The sequence below is a fragment of the Rhea pennata genome, chromosome 3 (assembly GCF_028389875.1).
Source record: "Rhea pennata isolate bPtePen1 chromosome 3, bPtePen1.pri, whole genome shotgun sequence".
In the NCBI taxonomy this organism is placed as follows: Eukaryota; Metazoa; Chordata; class Aves; order Rheiformes; family Rheidae; genus Rhea; species Rhea pennata.
The window spans coordinates 1,613,628-1,636,761 of record NC_084665.1 but is presented as its reverse complement, the minus strand read 5'-3'; the positions used below and the strand labels follow the sequence as shown (position 1 = coordinate 1,636,761).

General features: G+C 42.8%; 1 protein-coding gene across 3 annotated transcripts in view; it reads left to right on the top strand.

Annotated features, from left to right (window-relative positions):
- The window catches only part of RALGAPA2 (Ral GTPase activating protein catalytic subunit alpha 2), a 171,948-nt gene extending 150,460 nt beyond the window's left edge, over window positions 1-21,488 (top strand). For all 3 annotated transcript variants that reach the window (XM_062571340.1, XM_062571339.1, XM_062571341.1), the window contains 2 exons: window positions 16,705-16,826; window positions 18,729-21,488. In XM_062571340.1, coding sequence (XP_062427324.1) covers window positions 16,705-16,826; window positions 18,729-18,733 — 127 coding nt within the window. In that variant the 3' untranslated portion in view covers window positions 18,734-21,488. The remainder of the gene's footprint in view (window positions 1-16,704; window positions 16,827-18,728) is intronic.
- The last annotated feature ends 1,646 nt before the right edge of the window (window positions 21,489-23,134 follow it).

Genomic DNA, 23,134 nt, shown 5'->3' with positions numbered 1-23,134 from the left:
TCGAAAAGGTCTGGCTGGAAGCGGGTGGGATGGGCTGTATAGGGCAGTATGGGTTTCTTCTTTCATTGGGGGGCTCCTATGCATTTTTGTAGCCTTGGAGAAAGGGACTGAAACCACACAGTTGGCTCAAGTTTTTATCCACCTCTCCTATCTAATATTAGCCCACAGTGCATCTGAGCAGAACTTAACTTCTGCTTCTTGAGTAGTATTTCCGCTGCCCCTCATAGCTTTCTCAACAGCAATACTAGCTCATTCATTTACCTTCTCAAATTAATCAATCAGATTCATTTTCAGTTTTAACAAAGTGCTGCAATTCTTTAAATCAGCCCGTGGATCAGGTTTGGTGACTCATCTCAGTGGACATACTTGCTCCATAACCCAGACACCTTGATGATGGGCAAGGGTATAAAGCCTTTGCCAGTAGCTCATTGCTCCAGGAACAGAATTGCTCGTTGACTTTTCCCCTGTGCATCCATTTGACCTTAACCATCTGAGTGTTTGAGTGGTCTTCGCTTTGAGGATTGATCATTCCTCTGTGATGTGCACAGGTCTTTCACATCCCAATTCCAGCCTACCTGTTGTGCTGCAGCATGCTTTCACATTTTTTTAATGTAGAAACACAGACTAATGGCCCTGGTCTGAAAAGAACTCTAGTCATATTTCATCTGGTTTTCTGTCCACCCTGCTGGATTTTCAAAGCCCTTCATATTTTTTATGTAATCTAATTTCATCCTGTATGGAGTAGTTTTTCTGTTATTCTGTGTTTGGGCTGTTTTCAGCATCTTTATTCTTTGTTCTCTGTACATTATATCACCTGTGAAAAACAGTCTGTTTTCTGACTTTGTCTTACTCTCACGTTTTTTTAATGTCGGTTTAACGCTGACCAATGTTCTGAGGCATTGAACAGAATCTATCAACTAAAGCTGCATAACCAGCCGGAGGGACCTTTGGCATCCTCCCCGATACTCTCTCTTCATCTTCACTGTAATTTTTCTTGTGCTTGAATTTACAACTTAGTTGTTTGAATTATACAATTATTATACAATTCTTTCATTAACTCATTTCTTCCCCCTTAATTAAATGTGATGGTAAGACTCTGTGACCACCACAACCACGTGTTAGTCAAAACCCAATTAAAGAATTTTTTTGGCCTTATTTTTTTTTAAAAAAAACTGGAACATTTCAAAGAAGCTAACACTAGTGAAGTTACTGCATTAATTTACCGATGAAGGAGTCGCTTACATTTTCAGTGTTGCTTCTTTCCTTCTTTCTCCCTCCCCCCCAGCTTTATAAGTTTAAAAAAAAAAAACCCATAAACATGCAGCAGTGTTTTAATTTACTGCTTTGGGAAAGCAGGGTGACATCCTTGCACGTCCCCCTGGCGAGAGGGGAACCCAGTCCCCCTACAGAGAGGTCACTTGGGGTGGGGGGGGGGAGGAAAGAAAAGAAAAGAAAAAGCGTTATTTTAAATGCCGAGTTAATCACCAGCTACGGGGGACCCGTTGTTTTGCGAGACGGCTGCGAGCCCGTTTCAAGGCTGCGCGGACAGGATGCGCGGAAGCTCCCCGCCCTACCTGTTGCAATCTGCGCGCCGGACGGAGTATTTTAATTTAATGGATTTTCGGCAACATTGTTCGAGGAGCAACAAAAGCCGTACTGTGTTACATGAATAAAAGATTTCCCCGGGCTCCTTGTTAACCCTACAAGGGCTAGCTAATGTAATTGAAGTGCGGCCACCTGGTAGGGAGATTTTGCCGTCAGCTGCCGAGGAGGGCGCGGGGCTGCGAGCACCAGGTGCTGAGCTGCGGGGGCCAGCGGCGCCCCGGCACGGGGCCGCCGGCTGCCGCCCGGGAGCCCCGGGGCACGCGACCGCGGCGGAAGCCGCCGGCTCCCGGGGCGAGCCCCCGAGGAGGCGCCCCGCGGCGTGCCTGCGCCCGGGCGCCTTTCGCTCCGCTGTCCCGGCCCCGCTCTGAGCGCCTGCGGCGGTCGCGGACGCGTCGGCTCGCCCTTCCCCTCCTTCCGCTGAAAGCTGGAAGGGTCCCGCCGCTTTCGGGGGTGGTCGGCTTTTAGTTCCTTCTCCTTCCGCGTCCGCCGGCGCGGAGCCCTTTCCCAGCCAGGATCACGCAGTGACAAGGGCGCTCGGTGCTGAGCGATGATAAGCCCCACGGTTACTTCTCCTGAGTGTAAATTATCGGGTATAAGAGACCTAAAACTATTTAGCATTAGTCCAAGAGATAATGAAAAGATCTCTAATAAACTACAACGGGCGAAATTACTCCATGTAATTGTGTCACTGGGTACGTGACGCCGATCCGCCACGCCGGGTGGCTGGTGGGAAGCTCACGCGGAGCCCCTGGGCCATGGGAACGCGCGTGTGGGTATGTGCGTTCGTAGAAATCAGATTGCTCACGCTGGCAAGAGGGGAAGAAAATCAAAATAATTCAAGATAATTTTGATTTTTTTTTTCCCCTAGGCCATGTATTAAGGTGCTTTTGGGGATATCATCTTTTAGTATTTATATAAGCATAACTACTTCACCATTCATAAAAATCTCATGTTTTTCAGTCAAACTTTCTAAGGTTTCAAATTTCAAAAACATTCAGTTCTGAAGAGCTAAAACAGTATCATTGTGGAGTATCCAGAAATTGTGTGATACCCGCCTGCTACACCGAGTATTATATTCTCACAACAAATGGAATTGTTTATTACCTTTTATTAGGCTTTCAGTACTCTTTTTACGCTTTAATTTAAGGCATAAATTCTCCCATCAACATGATGTTTGTGTGTCATGTGGGTGGCTTTAATGGACAGTTTAGTACTCTCATAAGAGCAGAAAAATTGACTTTAACCAAAACACAGTTTTTTGTTTCAATTTGTTTAAAATCAAGAAGACTATTTTCATTTTGCTCATGTTAAAAAATTTGGATGGCTGTTTTCACTCTTAAAATTCGAAGCCAAGCCAAGATTAAGTCAAAACTGATGTGTTAACATTGCTATTTTATTTATTTTTAACCAAAAAGGTCAAAATAAAGTGAAAGCTACATATACTTTCCCCCTCGTTTTCCTGTGTTGTGAGTGGCTGATAGGAAAGTGACTCGTCTGAGAATTTTCTGCTAGCCGTCCTGCTTGCACCTACAAGGCTCCCTGATCCCGCTCTTGTGACACAGAGCTGCTGTGATTCAAGGAGAGAGCTTAAATATAGAAATGGGTAGAACCTCTTTAAAGGTTAAGGACAAGGTACATGAAGACATTTTTACATGTTATAGTGATGCTTTTTTTTTTCTTATTTTTTTTCTTTTGAACCATGTAGCTAGTTACTTACCACCTGTTTGTTTGGGGAAAGAGATGAGGTTAGCTTATGGACCTGTAGGCAGACTTTCGTTACGGAGAAATCGTGGCAAAATTGCTTTAGCTGATGATCCTTGATGTGAGATTGTTGGAAGTTAAAGCAGCAAGGTCCCATATTTAGAATAAGATGCTAGACTCTAGCATTCATTTTATCTGGGGGTGAGATAAGGGGGAGAGAGTGCTTAGTTCATGATTGTAACCTTCTAAGTAGCTACAAGTTTCTCCTTCAGAGACAACCAACTGCATCATCTTTGGGAAAGTGAAGATGCCTTTATCTCAGTGACTCAAATCTGAAAGCTAAAAATGGCAATTCAGATTTTAATATCATTTACTGCCTTATTACTTGACACTCTCCCTTTTCCTTCCCCCCGCCGCTCACCCCAATGCTGAAAAGATGATGTTCAAGATCAGTCTGAAGCTGGTTGGGACTCCTGGATGTTACTGTGTGGAAAGTTGAACTTGACAGTTTAAGTTTTGTGAGAAACTACCTCTTACCTTTCCTCATCCTGTTCTGTGGAGGATTGTGCAGGGAAGAAAGGAGAACATTAAATTCTCACGAGATACAGACCTTTACTGCTACAGACCTAACTGTAGGATGACTCTTCTTTTAGCTAAAGAGGTCTCAAGGCAGCTTCTTCAGTCTTCCATTGTGAATTTGAATGTTGGCATGTGGGTCAAGTGAGCCCGATTTGAGAAGAAGTGCGAGTTTTAGGGTCTGAATTCAGAATTTACACCTGGTTCTTGTTCACAATACGTTGTACTGCTCCTGCAACCTCAAGATCAGTCTTTGACTCGGCCTCTCCACTGGTTTCACAATAAGCGTCTTTGTAGAAAGACATTTGTTGAGATAGCTTTGTTTAATGCAGAGAAGGTTTGGGGGTTTTGTGGTTTTGGTTTTTTTGGGCTTAAACAAACAGGCAAAAGCTTAGTAGCAATACACGTGTTACTTGATGTGAATCCTAGCAATAGCAACAGCAGCCCCCTGACTTGTTCTTGGCCTGTGAGAACCACTATTTAAATCACGCCTGTAACATCTTGCTCAGAATTGACTTTTACCAACAGATTTGTAGGTACAGATAATCTCAGCTAATCTGTGAGTTTCCAGTCATCAAAAAGCAAAAATTCTCTGTGCAGATACACAATTTAGTGTGGACTCTTTCCTTTTAAAGCAGGTAATCTTATCATCTCATCTAGCCATTCTGCAGCAGGGCTGATGTTTACCTACCAGGTAAATTAGTAAGCAACTGAGAGCTTTGTGGCAAGAGTGTGTTACACATTAATCATGCCCCAGGATTGTATTAGTGTTGCTGTAAAGAGTATTGTGGCTTTAGAAATTCACAGTCAGTAGTGGAGAAGAGTTTATCAGAGAAGGTAATTTTGATGCCTCTTTAAGGAAAAGGCAAGTAAGTTTATGGAGGAAGGTTCCGTGCTCTTAGGAATGGGCTTTAGATCAAGCGATTGCTTCAAGGAATCCTCTCCTTTTATGTCACCAGACGTGACCTCCTCGCAGGCGGCAGCAAGGGGCGGTTTTTGGAGGAGCGCCCGGGCGGGCGGCGTGGGGAGCTGTCCTCAGCACCCGCCGCGGGAGCTGCCCGGCGCGCCGCCCTGCCTTCTCCCGCCCCGTCCTGCCACTGCAGGGGTTACAGCCAGAGTCCTCTCTGCAGCTAGCTAAATGGTTTTGTAAATGTTTTCCTGCATTTTGAGTGTCTCAGTCCTATTTAACCTGCCAGTAATTAACCCACATTCAATTTCCAAAGTGCTAAATTCTCCAGATTTCTGAAACGAAATGTGAGAGAAATCATTTTGATACCTTTGCTTGCTTTCCCTTATGATTTAGATGTAATGTTGTGACAAAAAATGACTTCCGATTTGCTGTAGCATAAGTATCTCCCAAGTTTTTTAGTTATCTTGCAAGTCTGATGAACAGTTCTCAAACAGTGGTCTTGAATTACGAATCTGTGATTATCTTTGCTTCCGCTGTCCCTGGTTGTTTCATTTTCAAAGGACAACTTAGGTTATTGCTGGTAATTTCACTTTTTTTTACGGTTTTGAGTAAGTCATTATCTAGGAGAGTCCTTAACTCTAGATTCACTTTGATAGTGATGTGATAGCGCTTGAAAATACAGAATCTAAGGAAATGCTCTAAGACCTTTATCTTTTTTTCAAGCTGCATTACATAACAGACTAGCTGAGGAGTAGAGCTGACCAGGTATTTGAATTCTTAACAGGCAGTGTACCAGTTTGGTGAAGTTTCAGACTTTATGTGAGTACACTTGCATTTGGAGAATATGATGCTTATAAATTTAGTAATGTTAAAATATGCTGAGAAGGATATATGCACCTAGGTTTACGTAGAGAGAAGAGTGGGTATGTATGTGTATGTTTTTGTGTTTGTATGTTCATACGTGTAAAGACCAAAACATAACAACAAATTTATGAAGATACTTGTAAGCCTCTGTTTTATGATCTGGATAATTCTATTTATTTATTTCAGAATTACAGAGTTCCCACATGCCCTGCATTGAAAAGTCTGCCCCTTTCGTAGAAGTCCTAGGAGAAGGTGGGAACATCTGCTCTAGCAAGCCGAGCAGGATGTGTTTTATATTTTTATCCTGCTAGCAACCGCTTCACAGTTACGATGAGCAAATTCCAACCCTGCAGCAGATCCCCATGAGAAGGTCCCGTGGCCACCCTTGGATCCACGTGACGTCGGCTTTACAGGTCAGCGTGATCTGTCTGTATCCCACCTGGAATTTCACTGTTGGAAGGCAGCACCGATCCTGACTGAGCGGCCAAGTGTGCTCCCGGCAGAGGTTGTTGCTTAATAAGCAAGCAGCTGCCTTCTGCGTCAGCTTTATTTTTTGAGTGCCCTGTGGGAAAACGCGCACATATAGCACATTGCAACAATCTAATCAGGAGGTGACAGAGGCATAAGTCACTGAAACAAGGGCCATAGGAAGGAGAAGAGAGTTGCTCCTTCCCTCCTGTGTCAACTCAAAAAGTGATCACTGCTGCTCCCTAAATCTCCAGGAACAGCCTGGCGTTTAACGCAAAGGCGTAAGGCTTTTGCTTGCATTTAGATGTGCTGCATTTATCTTCTGGTTATGGCTACAGGTGAACATTCCACCATCTCTGCCGAATGGTTTTTATGACCAAATCGTATTATCTGACTTGTCCGGAGGAAGTTGCAGCCATATAGTTGAGCCATGTGATAAGCAGCGCTTCTCGTTCCTGTCTCCCTGACTCACTTATCTCCATCAAGACTATTAATATTTCTAGCATGTAAGCAGTTTCCAACGGCTGTCAGATACAAACAATAAGCGGCTGGAAAAAAATGTTTCTGCTGCTCCCCCTCAACTTGATTCCCTAGTTAACGCAAGAATATGGCCCCGAGCTAAAGCTGCTGAGGTCCAAGATTAACCAAAGGCTTTGAGTTGGGTATTTTGCAGTCTTACTAATGCTGCCAAAAATTGATGCTTTATTCTGTGAGAAAGAGATCACGTCTAGTTTCGCAAAAAGGAAACAAGCATTGTACTTAATTAAGATTTTAAAAGTACAAAATTCCTATTCATGAAAAACCCTGATTTAAGTAATTTTTATGTTTCTAAAACGTATCAGTTAATGGAAGTATTTAAAACATGTATCATTTACATTTTAAAAATTCTCCAAAAATTTCCTGTGGTGAGACAGACAGGAAGCCTGTTAAGAAAAAAAGAAATTGAGACTTGAGTTATGCTCTAGTTTCTTTACCTCAAAACCATCCTGTATAACTTCTAAATACGTTTGCACATTCACTTCTAAATGCATTTGTACATTCTGTACATGTGTCATCTGTAAAATCGTGGTAGTGATACTCCTTATCTGCATCAGGCTTTCTTGATCTTCTTAAGAGGAAAATATTTTGGACAAATCAGTCTGTATTCTATACTGGTGAATTAGATGAAACCAAGGAATGTTCTCAGGCCCCTGAGCTCTATCATCTGTACTGTTCACTGCTGAAATGGTCCTTGGCATACTGTTGACCCAAGCCAAGAAGCACTCTCCCAAAATTCCCAAGGAAGAAGTTTGCTTTCGCATTTTAGAAACTAAGGAAGTTTGACAATATGGAGCCAAGCCATTCCATAAAAGACAGGGAAGCGCCAGAGCATACCTCCACATACGTAATTTATTTGTGTGGCTATGGGGTATTTATTTATCGCTCAGCATTTACTGATCCCTTTACTTTCCATTAGGACATCAAACCTAACAGTTACAGTCACATACTTGGAATATGCTGGGTAATTCTCCCATGGCTTGGCCATTTGTGAGTCATGAGTTCGTCATGAACACTGGTGAACGATGTCTTTATGTTGCACCTTCAGATAAGCTATATAGTGGGACAGCATGCTCCGGGTTTGAGCTTAATTGACTATTTGGTCCATATATGCTGCAAAAAATAGCAAATTAATAATTTTCTCCTTAAGCTGGCTCAAAAATGCAGTTTGCATGCTGAGAAGTCAGTCATGTGAAGTAGAAGGCAGAAGCATGATGTATATAGTAGCTAGTAATGTTCTGTGGCTTTCTGTTCTGTAGCTCCAAAACAGCACTGCCATCTTCTAACCAGTCTCTAAAGTGTTTCGGTCACTTGGTCTTTTTTCTTTCCTCTAAAAGATGAAAATTATACCTATGACCCAAAGCAAGCGTACATGCTTTTTTTTCTGATAAAGTTTTGTGAAGACTTTTAGTGCAATACAATGTCCTTCTTTATAAACTGTTGATTCTGCAACCGCTTGAAATGAATGGTTCCTCTGAAATGACTGTACAGTTGAGACGGACATAGATTCGCAGTCTCACATCTCGTGTCATATTAGTTTTGTCTTTATTGTTGTTATCACAGGGGTGATGTTTGCAAGATCTTAAGATTTACTTGATAAAAGCTGTCAGGAATTTTACCATCCCGCTCCAAGGGTAGTGTGGGCAACATGTAACAATTTTGAAAGGCCTAAATACTGCTCTTTATGAACAAAAAATACTGTAATAGGGAAAAAGTCTTGCTTTTGAAAGGACCCTTCATTCCCTGCAGCATATGTATGTTGTAGCAAAGATGACACTAAAATTAAAAGGATGGATAGTATTGCTGGAATGTGGTTCACAATAGCAGACCACAGAGAGTACGTTACTGTGTGTGTTCAGCCAGCCAATTTGCAGGAACTGGAAGGCATAAGTAAATGACAAATAATTGAACCTTTGTAACTTTGCCCTTTTTCTAAGCTGACCAAAAGTAACAGCTCATTAGTGGAGTTACTGAAATAGGTGCATTTTGTTAATGCTTGAATAAAATCAGCACTGCAACCTAGCACAGGGGCAGCATTGCTCGGTAACACGCGGCCTTTCCTCCTGTTATTTCTCGCTCGATGGTCACCTCGTTTGGCGCACGAGCTAGATAGTTGCACACCACGTGCATCAGCAGTTGCATTGTTATAATGATCTCTGTTAAGAATGTATATATATATATTCTTTTTTATATATATATATATATATAAAATAATATGTATATAAATAATATATATAAAAAAGGATATATAATATTAATATATATTATTATTATTGTATTAATATATATTATTAATACTATATATATGTATAATATTTTTTTATATATATATATAAGAATATATACACACACACACACACACACACACACATATATTTGTCTTCTGCAGCCATGAGGCTGCCTTCATTGGTGACCTTTGCAGCAAAACAAGTGTTGCACGGAGCCTCTGCCTGACAGCAGCTCCCGCTCGTACTTGTCGGCGAATAAACACCGGCTCATGCCACAGGAAAGGTCGCACGTGGCCAGGCTCTGCTCCTAATGAGCTGCCTCGAAGAAGCCATCTCCTCAGGGGTCTCCTGCCTGCGAGGCCAGCACATCTCCACCCTCAGCTTCCTGGGCCTTAGAGGCAGTTGGAGTTGACTGGCATATAAAGTAAGTTCTTAGTTTTGAAGTCTCCAGTTTTCCCCAGATGAGTAAGTGTTTTGCCAGCAGAGGCAGCCAGCACGTAATGCGTGGGGGCTCTGAAGGCGACTTGCCATCAGTCCCGAGCATTTTCTGCCACTTTAAGATACTGCTCTAAATTAGCTAGTGAACTATTATGGACACATCCGTAGAAAATCTGGATCAGAGCAATGATGCCCCACTGAATTGATGGACAAAAAAAAATTGTAAGCAGGTCACCAGGATTCTTGCATGATAGAACTTACTCAGAAGTAGCTTCTTCATGTTTGAATTTTTGTGTGCTCTCCAGACTGATTTACCAGTTAGGGCTTCTACTACACTAACTGATAGTAAGCAATTACGTCATCACTTTAATCAATTGAAGTATTTTAATCAAAGTCTCACCACAAGAGGTGAAGCAGCTAAATGGACCTTGGATACACGAAGGGCTGAGTGTCGAATACAAAGTTTAAAAACGCCCTTTTGCTATACAAGCGTGTGGTTGGTAGTTTTGACACTGCTTTGTGTGCAGCTGCAGTATTCCCTTTCTGCTGCATTAAGAATGACCTCAAGAGTAAAGCTAGTAAAGGCGATGAGATGCATTTGCAACTTCTTCCTCCTCCCCACCCCCCAGCACAGCAAGTATCTGTATAGACAGGAGAACCTGATAGGAGATCAATACTCTGCAGTAGAATAAAAAAGCTGAAGATATGGATAAAAATTAGTACTATTAAAATGCAGAATTGCTGTAGTATATCAGGAAAGTAAGCCGTTGTTCTTTTGCTTCTACTATTAGGTGGTTGCTTTATAATGGTATGATATATCTGCTCCCGGGGGGTTCCTTCAAGGAAGAATAGTAAAATTAAGACAAAAGCTTCTTTTCTGCCTTATTCATAATAAATGCAAAGTTCTTCCCTGAAGCACTGTACATGACTAATGTGCCATATATTCTTGACATCCCGCTGAGTACTACTGCCAGATCGGTAGTTCACGGCACACCGTGGGCAACTTGCTACCTGAAAGTAAGCTACAGCCAGGAGCAAATGCTAGAGAGTAACCCAGCACATAAGAGTATAAGCCTTCGCTTTTTGCCTCTGGGTACCTTTTGTATGATTTTGCTGTTACATTACTTGATTTCTAAGGAGTTTGGTTTCAGACAATGTAAATGGGGTTTGTTGTTTGTTTAGCTTTCCTCTTTAAAGCAATTAATGACAATTAGCCCTGAGGAAACGAATGTATTGTGCAGTGTTAGTGCTTTGGAAAATGCTGTAGAAAAGTTTGCCATGTTATTATAAGCAATTACAGGTCATTTTTATTATATGTTATGGCAGTATCTGAAGCCTAATTACCATCCATCATGACTGAGATTGTGTTATAAACCTGTGGAAAGATACACTCCTACTCAGGGGGAGAAAAAAAATGGCAAGGTATCAAACATACAATACTGATGCAGGAGGCAAATGTTTCCTGGATTAGCAATCTGTTTGAAAATCGCTGAACGGTCGTAGCTTTCGCTGAGAGGCAGGCTGTTTGTAAACCACGGTGTTCTGCCCTCTAACCACCCCCTAGGACTTAAACATCTCCCCTCAAGTCCACCTAATATAGCATGTAGTAGTAGAAGGTGGCTGTTTGTGCGTGTAAATCTGTACTGAAGGGTGGGAAGGAAAAGGAAAATTATGCTCCATAGAGTATGGTCTCTTGATTTTGGCCAAAGAGGATCATCTGCTCGTTCTGGATGAGGAGGAGAAACAGCAGCACTGGCACTCACCAGCCCGGTCCCACCAGGGAGGGCATCAACCATGAAGTCCCATGGGCTGGAAGACAAAACAGATGGCATTCTTCAGACTGGCCCCTGGGGCGAGGGAGTGAATCCCCGTCTCACGCTAAGCCTCCTGAGTTGGAGAATTACATGCAGAGTCAACCTCATCTAATATTCTTAGAGATTGCTTTGATGAATCTAAGACTTGTTTCACTTTCTAAAGTTTTGGTCTCAGATGCTTTGGTTTAAAAAAAAACAAATGTGTGGTTGTTGACAGAAATAGCTTAATTACATCTGCTCAGTGAAGGTTGTATGTTACTAAAATTCCCCCAAAAGTTTTCAGTTAAATTTATGCAGTAGTGACAGGCACTAGACCATAAATGATGGCAAACCCTATCAAGCATATTGAGTTTCACACTGAAATTACTTACCGCAAACTAAGTACGGTAAGTCTGTGGTGTTCAGAGCTGTGAGAAGGCTGATCAAGTGTATAAAGGTTATCTACCAGCACATTTATGTTAACATCAATTTTATGGTCCCTGCTTTATTCTACTTTGGTAAGTCCCAAACATTCATATTCATATTAATTCTCAAAACTATTAACTTGGTGGCAGGAGCAAAACCTTTTTGTAGAACCAACTTTGTCGCTCATGCTACAGATTAGGAGGATATTGAAATTGTTTATCTCCTGAGTTTGCTGATTTGTTTGAAAATGCTGTGTATTTGATATTCCTGTAGTGAAGAATCTACTACATTTATGGATCAAGGATGAGGCAGGCACTTGGTGCATGTGCTCGCTGTCTTAACAATCTGAATTTGACTGCAAAACTTTGCTTCTCTAGTTCCCCTTTATTTTTTGCTGAGGGAAGAAAAAAGGCTACTTTTTTGTGTGCATTAAATAGGATGGTTTCAATTTAGAGTATGCAAGTAAAAGATTATAAGATTATTTGAACTACACATCTGCATGACTGCGTTGGGATGGAGTCTGATCTGCTAGGTATTTTGAGAACAGTGATTCCCCTCCTTGTAATTAAACAAGGGAACTGCTGCTGGACTCTGGCATAGACAGAAGCAGAGGAAGCTTTGTATAGCTTAATTCTTACCTATTTGAATTAATTGGAGTTTCGCAGTTGATGATCTTTAAAACTGGGATCAGGATCCTAATGCTCTGAAACTGCCTGATTATGAGTATGGAACAGGATGGCAGAAATTCAGCAAGCACTGTTTAGCCAAGTGTTGACATTTCACTACTTAGAGAACTACTATTTATCTTATTTTTGCCATTTCATCGTAGACTGATACATCAGAAGATATGTTGTAGGCAGTCTTATTCAACTTGGAGGCTAAATGTTGTTAAAAATATCATTATTAACGCAAACCGGTGCCAGCAATTGCCTACTAGGAGTTCTTTGGCACTGAACTCTTGGAAGGGCAATCAGTAAATAAAATTTCGCCACAACTTTGTATTTTCTCTGCCTTAGAATCTGTTAAGCTGGCCTAAGAAAAAGAGCTATTTACAAAATAGGTTTTCCTTACCTTATCTACAAAATAACTGTGCAATTGCCTGTATAAGCACCTGTGAAACTGGAAACCCAAGTGCAGATTTGTGAAATGCGCTCTCTTGCATTTGACAGTAAGTTTAAAGAATTTGTCGTTCCTTCAAGTAGCCCTAGTTGATGGAATTAGGAGTTGGCTGTTAGACACGTAGACAGCCTTGTTGTCTGATGGGTTGGAAGGAACTGTCTACCTCTGTGCTCTCAGCTTCTCCGCTGGCCAGATGCCCTGAAACCCCTTCTCAGGGTGGCATTCGCATCGCAGATGGGAATTGCAGTAGGTTCATGCCAATAGTGCGCATTAACTTACTTGGCAATCGCCCTGGCGCCAGCAGAACAGCGATTTTAGTGCAAGTTCTTTGTGGACCCTAGCAGTTGGGTGCCAGGCCCAGCCTGCAGCCCCCTGGCATTGGCACGCTACGAATAACGAACCGTGGAGAGCAGCCAGTCAATCCTCTGTTTCCCTGTTCACAAACCTACAAATAATTTTGTCTTTCGCTCTCATGAAAAGAACGCTACCGTCAACAAAATGCATAGCTGGGGCCGTATACTGGTGAGAGTGTATCCGTGTTGCTGAAATGTTTTTATTTTCTAAAAATGGTACAGAGCAGGAATTGCTGACTGTCACAATCAGCAGGGTTGGGTATCTCATATTTTTGCTTGCGGTCATCACAGAGTTAAAAAGTAAGAATTTTCAGGTTCAGTTTGGAAAATTGTTTTCTATAGTCCCCCCTTTTCTAAATAAGTAGTCATTTAATGTATGTACAGAGAGGGAAACCATGGACAGTGGGACCTAGGTTGGCTCAATTCAACTGCAGAACCCAGACAAAGACTTTCACGTGCTGTTCTAAGTATTTACGGTGTAAACTGTATGTTGGCAGCTGGCTCTGTAGAGGTTAAATGTGGAGTCAGTGCTTGTAAGTCATGATCTTCCCGTACATTTAATATGTAAGATGTGTATGGAAGTCTCCTAAAATTTGTGCACGCTTGGCAGTTGCTGAGACTTTTGTTTGGAATCCTCTAAAGCAGAATCCAGCAGTTCCATGTTCTTCATTTCCATAGTCAGATGTCTGTCAATGGTAAATCAGTTCTCATTTACCAGTTGTAAAATGCTTAGGAATATCTGCTGCTTTCAAGTTGTTTCTCCATATGGGATATGTTCCATATGTTCCCTTTTTTTTTATATATATAGTCTCATTGTGTTTGAGCTTTCCTTCTGGTGCCATATCTGCTTTTGAGCTATTCTTTAATAATCTGCCATCTAGTTCTGCTGAATACTAACTTGAAGTGTCTAAGTATACAGCTAGGTGATTGTTCTGTATTTTCAAAAATTGGTTTTACTTTGTTAATTGTAGCAGTCTCTTAACAATATTCCCTTTTCTCTTGGGATATGAATCTAGAAAAAATAGCAGAGACCCCTCTAGATAGATAACCAAATAACTGCTTTCTTCCCTTCTGCTCCGCTCAACCCAGCACTGCCCCACCACTAAACCAAAGCGGTCTCGGTAAAAAGGAAACTCTGCCGACAGAGCTGGGCCGATTTGTGCCAGCTGAGCACCCGGGTCAGAGCTGTGCGCCTGCTGCTGCGTGGGTGTCTGTGGGATCTTTTTTTTTAATTCTACCTTCTGTCTTATTTTAGTTTCTCGGTCTGGAAGAATGTTTATGATGTGTTTTATAACAGTACCTCACAGATCATCCTACAAATTGCAGTAAGACACAGTGATTTGTTCCAGATAGCTGATTTCGGCATTTTTGTGTTTCTCCCCCTGCAGTTTACGTTGTGTGGTTGAACTATCAGCAGAACTGATAAAGTGATAAAATAGCTGCACAAAGTCATAATATTCAAATACTGAGATTTGATTATCACGTTCGAATTTTGAGTTAAATTCCTCATGTCACATATTCATGGCTCTTGACTTCACTTAGAATAGGAAGTAAATAAAACCGTTGGTGCCTCCCCAAAACATTTTGTTCTAGAATTTTGTCTGGCTAGAAAGAAAACGTAAAATAATACCGTCATTTCAGAGGGGAGTCGAAGTGCCATGCATATTAAAAGAAGCTGCTTTTGATCCGCTCCTTTGAACGTCCAGCGTAACCCCATTTATCTGAAGATCTCAAGGGACGCCCGAAACCTTCGGCTAGAGGGGGGCTTAGTTAATCAGGGGAGCCAGCTGTCCAACCCCTCTGCCAGCGTGGGGTTCGAGCTCACGGCCCGGCCTTCGGCGGGGGGGGGGAATGATTTTGCACGCTCCTCTCGAGCCGAGCGAGCCGGGCGCTGCGAGCTTTCTCCCGGCCCTGCTTCCCAGGGCTCGGTATTTCAAGCCGGTTACGCTCAGATTTGTCCAGGTGGATGCAAAGCTGGCGGTGAGGCTGGTTGCAGACCCCGCGGTGATTTCACGCTGCCTCGCGAGTGCGGCTCGGTGGGACCCGTCGCGCCTGACTTGCCGACGGCGTGCGCCGAGCTGGGCAGGGGCTCTCTGCCCCGCAGCGGCTGTTGGGCCTGCACGCCGTGCTCCTGCTGCCCGGTCACGGGGGCGGCCAGCGGTGGTGGCAAGGGGCATAAAAATAAATTTTTTTTTTAAAAAAAAAAAAGATTAAAAAAATCAAAAAAATAAATTAAAAAAAAGATTAAAATTAGAAAAAAAGGAAAAGGAAGCAAATAGCACTGCCAGCAGGTGCAAACTCTGCAGTGCTCTGTATTGATTTTCCTCCATGAGTTTTCTGCAGGAAGTTTGTAAGAAAGTTTTATCACGTATCTGTCTGCCCCTCTCAGCACGAAAACCATTAAAACCCTGTGTTGTTGTTTGTTTGTTTTTAACACACTGTCTTGCAGCTTGTGCACTGTTAAGGCCAAAATGCTCTGCTTATACCCTTGTGCCAGCAGAATGCTAGAAACACTGTGTTTGCGTTTTTAAGTATTGTTTTACTCCTATTTAAAAAATAAATTTAAAATCCCTCTTTTAAAGCATCCTTGGGGATGTAATGGCAGTCACAAATTGCAATGCTAATTAGGAATGCTTTGCAGTTCTGTACAGCCTCACCTGCTCCGTGCTTTCGTCAGTCCTATTCGGCTGCTCCGGCTTTCTCAACGGAAAGGGGCGTTTTTCCCTCTTGTGTTTTAAGTCTTGCGGCACGAGAACACACTGGCACAGAGCAAAACCAAAATGCAGCTTTTTTTTGTTTGGTTGTTTTTTTTTTTTTTTTTTTTTTTTTTGCTTTAAATGAGGAAAGGGAAAAATGAGATGTCATAGGGGCTCATGTGAGCGTTAATTCGTAGAGTCATACATGCGGCTACGTGGTCTCGGGGAGGTTCGTTCCCGGCGTTACCCTGTTACTGGGGGGCTGTGATTCACCTTCTGAGAAAACAGAAGCCGCGCACAAAAGGCAAAGCTTTGCTTTCTCTGCTCTGAAAAGCTGCCGCAAGCAGGGGTCCTATTAAGACAGCTGGAAAGTTGCTTCAGCTTGTTACGCTTGTAAGTTTTATTGGTGACTGGTTTTTGATTACGCATTTGAGCGCTGTGTGTTCCAGGTTGCCGAGTTTTAATTAAAAGGCAATATAGCCTTGGCTTGCCGTTGCTGTGTTGTCCGCACTACGCAGAGAGCGCCGCGCGCGAGCTTTCCCCAAATTTGTATCGTGTTCATTTAGGAGTCGTAAGACGGCACCTTCTAGCGCCTGCCTTAAACGCAAACCTCACACTTCCAGGAACCGTTTGGTACTGTATGTTTCTTTTTGCAGCACAGTAATTGATTCAATATGCTTTTTTCCCCTATAGTTTGTGCCTCCAGCCTCATTGGTTTTCCAGTAGGCAAAGGATGTAGTAACACAAACGGTGCGGACAACGCTCCTTCCAAAGCGCTGGCACTCTGCTGCCGGAGGTGGGGTTCAAAGGAGCCCGCGGCGCAGGGCTTGGTGTCTGCCCCGCTGGTAGCTCGGTCGGTCCCTTGCACCTCCTGAGTCGGTCCCTCTCCGTACCGACGCGGTGGGAGATGCCGGGGGCGCGTGGCGCAGCTCTGCCCCGCGTGGTCCCGGGGCGGCCTGGGCGTGCATTTCCTTAACCTGCCTGCTGCAGTTACGAGGAAAGAGCTCTGTATCTCGAGGCAATAATCCAGAACCATAAAGAAGTGATGACTTTTGAAGATTTTGCAGCTCAGGTCTTTTCTCCCTCTCCTAGCTACTCCCTCGGTGGAACCGGTAAGTCTCTGCACGGTTTTCTTCTCTTGAGTGCTGAGAAGCCCTTGAGCAGCAGATGTACACCTGTTTTTTGGAGATAAATGCTTGCAAATTTAAGACGACCATTCGTTCCCTGAATCAACTAATGAATATCAAAAGGAACGATGACATTCATTTTAATTTGTTTTGCATCAGAGCCATTCACTCGATTCCTTTCTTCAGCCATCCTGTTAACCCCCGAAGCGCGCAAGGTTAATGAACTTTCTCGCAGTAACGTGCCTGGGTTCATTCAGGAGCACGGGTTGCTTGCTGAGCTGAGAATACGGTGTTCAAAAGCCCTGCCTGCATCGGTGCTCACTTACCGAGAACGGGTTCGTCGCTGTAGAGGCCGTTGCGGCTAATGCTAAATGGGGATTATGCTGCTGAGATGCTGGGGTCAGGGATTAATGCAAAAGAAATGTAAGAGTAGTGTTTGGTTAGAAAACCGCAGCAGCAGCGTGGTACGCCAGCATTCGCTTTATGTGTGGGCAAGGCGCAGGCTTCCTCCCGATGCTGCGCTTCGAACCTGGCTTTTCTGTTACTTTTTTGAAAAAAAAAATAAAAATATGTGTATATGTGTGGTCACGTGCATGTCTGTAATTAAGCATACACAGACATATATATGCCCCCATTTATGCTAGTGGTCATCTGTCAGCCCTGCTGGAAGATGCAAATCAAGTGCAAAATTCTGTGAATTTATTCCATACACATTTTTAAGTTGCCAGCAAGATATGAACTACTACTTGGCTGTTTAAATAAGTAGCTCCTGAAAGGAAGTCCCTGAAATACAGCTTTCTAGTACCCTCGAGCTGTGGTATTTCCATCTTCCAGAGAAGTGGATGGTCACTGTATAGGCGATTCTTTAGTAAAGACTCCCTAATCCCCTTTTCACACTCATCAGGTGAAACCGACCCTTTCTGATTATTTCCCGACACTCTTTTGGATCATTTAATAGATCATTCCCAACCCATATAACCGCTGCAGGCCACCTGCTCCGTTTCTCTTGAGCCTGACCTGGTAGCCCCTACCTCCCGTCTAAACGGCCGAGAAAACGGAGGAAGGAACTAGGCGTACCAAAAGCAAAACCGGCTCGCGGACAAAACCAGCCGCGCGCCGTTGTTTTAACGCGTCTGGCTGGGCTCCCGGCGCGCGCGGGGCTTTGTCGGGAGATAAGAGGTAGGTGCGGGGCCGGGCGCCGGCAGCAGCAGGCAGAAGGCTTTGGAGATAAGCAAGCTGGCGGCGGGGAAGGGGAGCCGCTGCATTTACATAATCGCGCCTCCGCTTCCCGGAGAGGCGTCAAGGAGCGCTGCGATGGCCCCTATTGATCTCTGCCGAGCTGGAATACTAAACGACGTTAGCGCAGCTTATAACTTAGAGCTTTGATTAATGTTTTCTACATTAAAAAGTAGAGCAGCTGCGAATTAAATTCTTTTATATGCCCTGCCAAAAGTCGGAGACGGGGGGGGGGGGGCGGAGAAAAGGGATCAATCTCAATAGAAATGGAGCTTGCCTGCCCTGTTGTTAGCGCTTTGAATCATTTATCTGTTTGCTTATCAGCAAATAAAAATATAGATACATTGGTACAGTCCAAACATTTTATTCGCTGCGTAACTTCTTTCATTCATTGTTCACACGTTCTTATTACAGCACTTAACCATCTTATCCTAATCAGATGCAGTATAAGCAGAGAGGACAGATTCATTTGGCAGTGCAGTAGTCAAACTTTCTAAATATTGGTCATGCTTTCCAAATTCTGCAGTGTATTTTGTATGCAAAAAATATATTTTAAAAGCTCACTAATATCTGCCTAAGTTATTCAGAGCATTGTTAAGTAAGAAGTACTTGAATGCAATTTTATGATTTCACGGTTTTATTTTTTCTCAGAGTAAGACTTGTCCCAACCAGATCCTGATTTTTCGGACTTCCAGACCTCCGAGGTCAGAATTTAAGCTCGTGCACTTAACAAAACTAGAGGCCGATTGTGATTTTTTTTGAGTCAAAATCGTATTGTAAGTGTTGTCCCCAAGTTCTCACTTCTTAATTCCTTTTTGAGTAATCGCAGGCAAAGACAAAAAGCTCAACTGTAGCCTTGAATTTAGAGGCATCCCAGTCACACGTCTGACTGCCCCTTTCCTGCCAGTTTTATGCCTGTGTGGACTAACTAAAGCTGTAACCTGTGGAAGGCTGAACGAAGTGGGGACTTTTGTGAAAGCAATTTATGATCACTGGAATATGTTGAAAGCTTAACGTAGCAAGCTAAGTATTTCACTTCTGGACTTTAGAAGATCACCGGCTGTGAGCAAGGCAAGAGTAACATCTTCGGTGCTTTGAAATACAGTTTTCTGGATGTGGCAAGACAAGTCTTGGCAAAGCTGTGAACTCGTGTCTCAGGAAAGTCCCTCTGTTTAAAAGACAGTTTCCCCGCATTTATCTACAAATCTACTTGAACGTTTGGCTGAATACAACTACCAGCTCTATCAGCAGACGCCTTTGGGATGTACTTTTTCACCAGACGCTCGCTTAACGGCGTACTTAAAAGCAGCAAGGAGGCTGAATGCAAGTCCCGCCGTTTTACAGTAGCCAAGTAGTTCAGCCAAGCATTCAGCCAACTCCTGAACCTGCCAGCAGAGCTCCTGGTGGGGCTTTGGCGCGCCGAAGCCCTGCAGGAAAGTCGGCGGAGAGGTGCCGTGGGGCTCTGCCTCCAAGGTCGCGGCGTTTGGAGCGCCATGGAGTATTTCCACCTCTATGGCTTATTTTTAGGTTGCCGCAGAAGTGGAGCGTGGCAAGGTGGGAGCTCATCCCGCTTGCCCGGTCCTGCCCCAGCGAGCATCAGCGAGAGGTACCCTGCTAACGCCCAGGAAACGCTTCAAGCTTCATAGTTCATCTTCCCTTAGGAACTAAATATACAGCGTTGACTCTTGTATCTAGTTGAAGATATGGCATGTTTTGATCTTTCCTTAAGCTGTAATATTTTTTCTTTAAAATAAAGAACCGGCACATATGAAATTCGCTTGAATAAATTTGCATGGATCTGTGTGTTTCCGCTAGTGATGAGAAAGGCATCGAAAACTGTTTTGAAATCATTTGTTCCATGATAAACTTGAGCGCAACCAGCTGTGGTTTCAGTTTATGAATTGTAACAGCACTATATTTTTCAGTAAATGGCCCGTTTCCCCACAGCTCTCAAGCGGCTGCAGTTCTCCCATGTTCAGATTCACCGCACTGGGGGTGCAGAAGTGGCCGGCTGCCGCTTGGGGAACGGCCCTTACGCTTGTCTGCGGGTAAAAGGGGAATTTCCATTCCGAAACGTGGGGAAATACATGGAGCTGACAACGATCGGTGATTTTCCCTTCCCAAGTAACAAGCCAACTGGAAGTACAAAGCCCATGTAGCTTAACCTCACGGGGCAAACTTAAGATTAATTCTTCCAGGATCTTAATACTACCTGACTATAACCCTGGCATCGCTGCATATACGTGCGCGAATAGAAGGGGTCAAAGAATTAGTAGTTTTTTTATTAAAATTAAGTTTGTTTTTAGTAGTTCTTGCAGTATGAGAAGCTGGTCAAGACCATTATATGAACTGAATATATAGCTGCCGATGACATGCATTCTTGGTGTGTTATTAACAATGATCTATTTATTTAAATTAAATGTGCTTTTATTTTTTTAGCTGCTGCCTCTAGGGATGGTTCCCCTAGGTTCAAATGTGAGAAGGGTTTTTTAAAGTGCGCGCTGGCTCAGTCTCCCGTATCACAACTAGTCTTGCAGGTGCTCAATTTTATGCATGAGAACAGTCCAATTGACCTCTATTGCTGTTTTCACAAGCAGAGCCTTAAATTCCCTTTATTCATCATCGATATCCCTGTATATCTTAAGCATTGCAAATGCAGGCTAGCAGGCAGAATGAACATCCCCGCACTGATTTAGGGGATGTGCAGATTAGGAACAAAAGCTGAGAATACGTCCTTTGTTGTTAACTGGTACATTACATGCTGTATTTTAATTAGGCTGGGAATGAGAGTCAACCCAGGAAATCCTCAGTAATCCAGCACTATTGAATTATTCTTATCCTTTCCCTCTGCAGATTTCCCTCATTTTAAGGATGGGGTTTTTAGCTGCTCTGTTCTCCTGCTCTTGCTCCCTCAGCCAAAAATATCAGAGCAGTTGTTCAACAAAATACTTAAACTGTGCACAAACTTCAGAAGATAATGAGGTGTTATATTCCTTTTAAAAATCGTCCCTGTTAAACATGTACAAACAAACACCAAAACAATCCAACTTTAATTGCCTCTGTTGACTACAGAGTATTGTGTTTGTGGTTTAAGATCAGAAGCCAGGATGGGCTTAGCTCACAGAAGACAGAAATACGAGGATGTTCTAGAAGGGAAAAAATCACTATTCTGCCAGCGGGAAGCTTTATATGTGACCATTTAGTACTTGCATGGGTAGCTTTCTACTTCGGAGAGGACCCGCAAACCTGGTTTTCAGTGTTGCAGGTCTGCAGTCAGTGCTTCAAAGGGTTAATTGCAATGGGCACACTTGACTGCTGAGAGGACTGATCTAATCACTGCCATATCCAAGTGCATCTGTTCACCATGAGGTCATTCTTGTGCATGCTAATGATTTGGAAAATAAAGCATAATGCCTAACGGTATCAGAAAGGATAGAATGTAAATCTTCACTTTTTTTTTTTTTTTTTTTTTTTTTTTTAGTTGCTAGTTGCTATTGTGGGATGAAAAGGGAGGCAAAAGTATCTCGGATTATTTCTTTTGCCTTTTTTTTTTTAAGCATCTTTTTTCAGCGGAGCAGCAGGAAAACTGTGCTGGAAAACTCTGACATGTGGTATCTGTTGATAAATGGCTTCTTCAATGACTATTATAGCATTGCCCAGGAGCAACACTTGAGTTGAGGAACTGTGGACATTTTCAGCATTCCCCGGTTTTAAAGCGTTGGACCCCTCGCCTGCTTATTTACATAAAGCTGAAATTTTGCAGGCTTTTTGTTGAAAAGGTGACACGTGCTTTCCTTTTGTTTCTAGAATTTTGTACGCACACATTTGTTGTAGGAAATACACTAAATCTCGTTCATTGTGTATTTACGTATTTTTAAAACACTTTTGGTGAAGTGCTGAGCTTTTATGTTTTCCTGTTTAAAGGAAAAGGAATATTATAATTTTAAAATCCGTTTTTGATAGGATAAAATGGAAACTCAGAGTGACTGATGTCTTAAACAGACTTATCTTACTTCCTTATTTTTACAGCTAATTGAGCTAATGTCTACTTTGGGTTTGGGTTTGTTTTGCTCTGCTTTATTTTTATTTTATTTTATTTTACTTTTCTATGCATTTTCCTTGAAAATCTGTAGAATATCAACAGTATATTTTGTCAGTTTTGTGTTCTAGATGGAATAAAATTTTCTCCAGGCTCTGTGTAATGTTAAAATATTTTTTAGGGAAGCTGGATGGCACTGAATTTTAGGAAAAAAAATGAAAATAAATAGCTGTGCTGCCGTATTACAGCATGCCTAGCATGTGCCAAGTGTTGCACTTGAACAGTTTGAGCATATTGCCTAAAACTGGAAAAGCAGCTACTAGCAACTGAGACTTGCAAAATTCCATAATATTCTGGTAGCTATAAATCCACTGCTGAGCTCCCCAATAAATACCTTTAGTTACTGTCTATTTTTTCCCCAGGAAAAAGAGAGGTGATACTGGAATTGTCTTGCAGTGGCTACAGATCAAGACTGGCGTGCTCTGCTGTGGAACTACCTGTAGTGCTTTCCTGAACCGTGTATGAACCACCACAAATTCTTCATTTTCCAGGAGAAGTGTTACCTTTCAAACGTGGGAGAAAATGCAAGAAGTTACGTGATCAGCCCAGAGCTGGTTACAACGTCCAAGTCAGTTCAGCTACTCTTTCTCCGTGCACGAGGCCAGTGGGAAGGAGAGCTTACATCAGTGCTAGAAACCTTGGTGCTGTTGAGGATGTCCAGGCAGTAAATAAAGAGAGAAAAGTCTAAGAACATGGAAAAAAAAGAGTAAGAAGAGTTATCAAAGGAGAAAGGACTGAAAGTATTTCAAGACTGAAGGCCTTGTCTCTTTTTTTCTTCCCTGTGAAGCATGTCCAGGAGAGGTGCAGGGACCTGGGTTCCTCCTCTTCGTTTGATCAGTAGTTCTTACAAGTGATATTTGAAGTGTAGCAGTTTTCACTCTTCAGTTAGCTGCCTGTCCCAACCAGCCAGTGTGACTCTCTAAAGGATCAGGTGCTCCAGGACCCCCGTTTCAGCTGA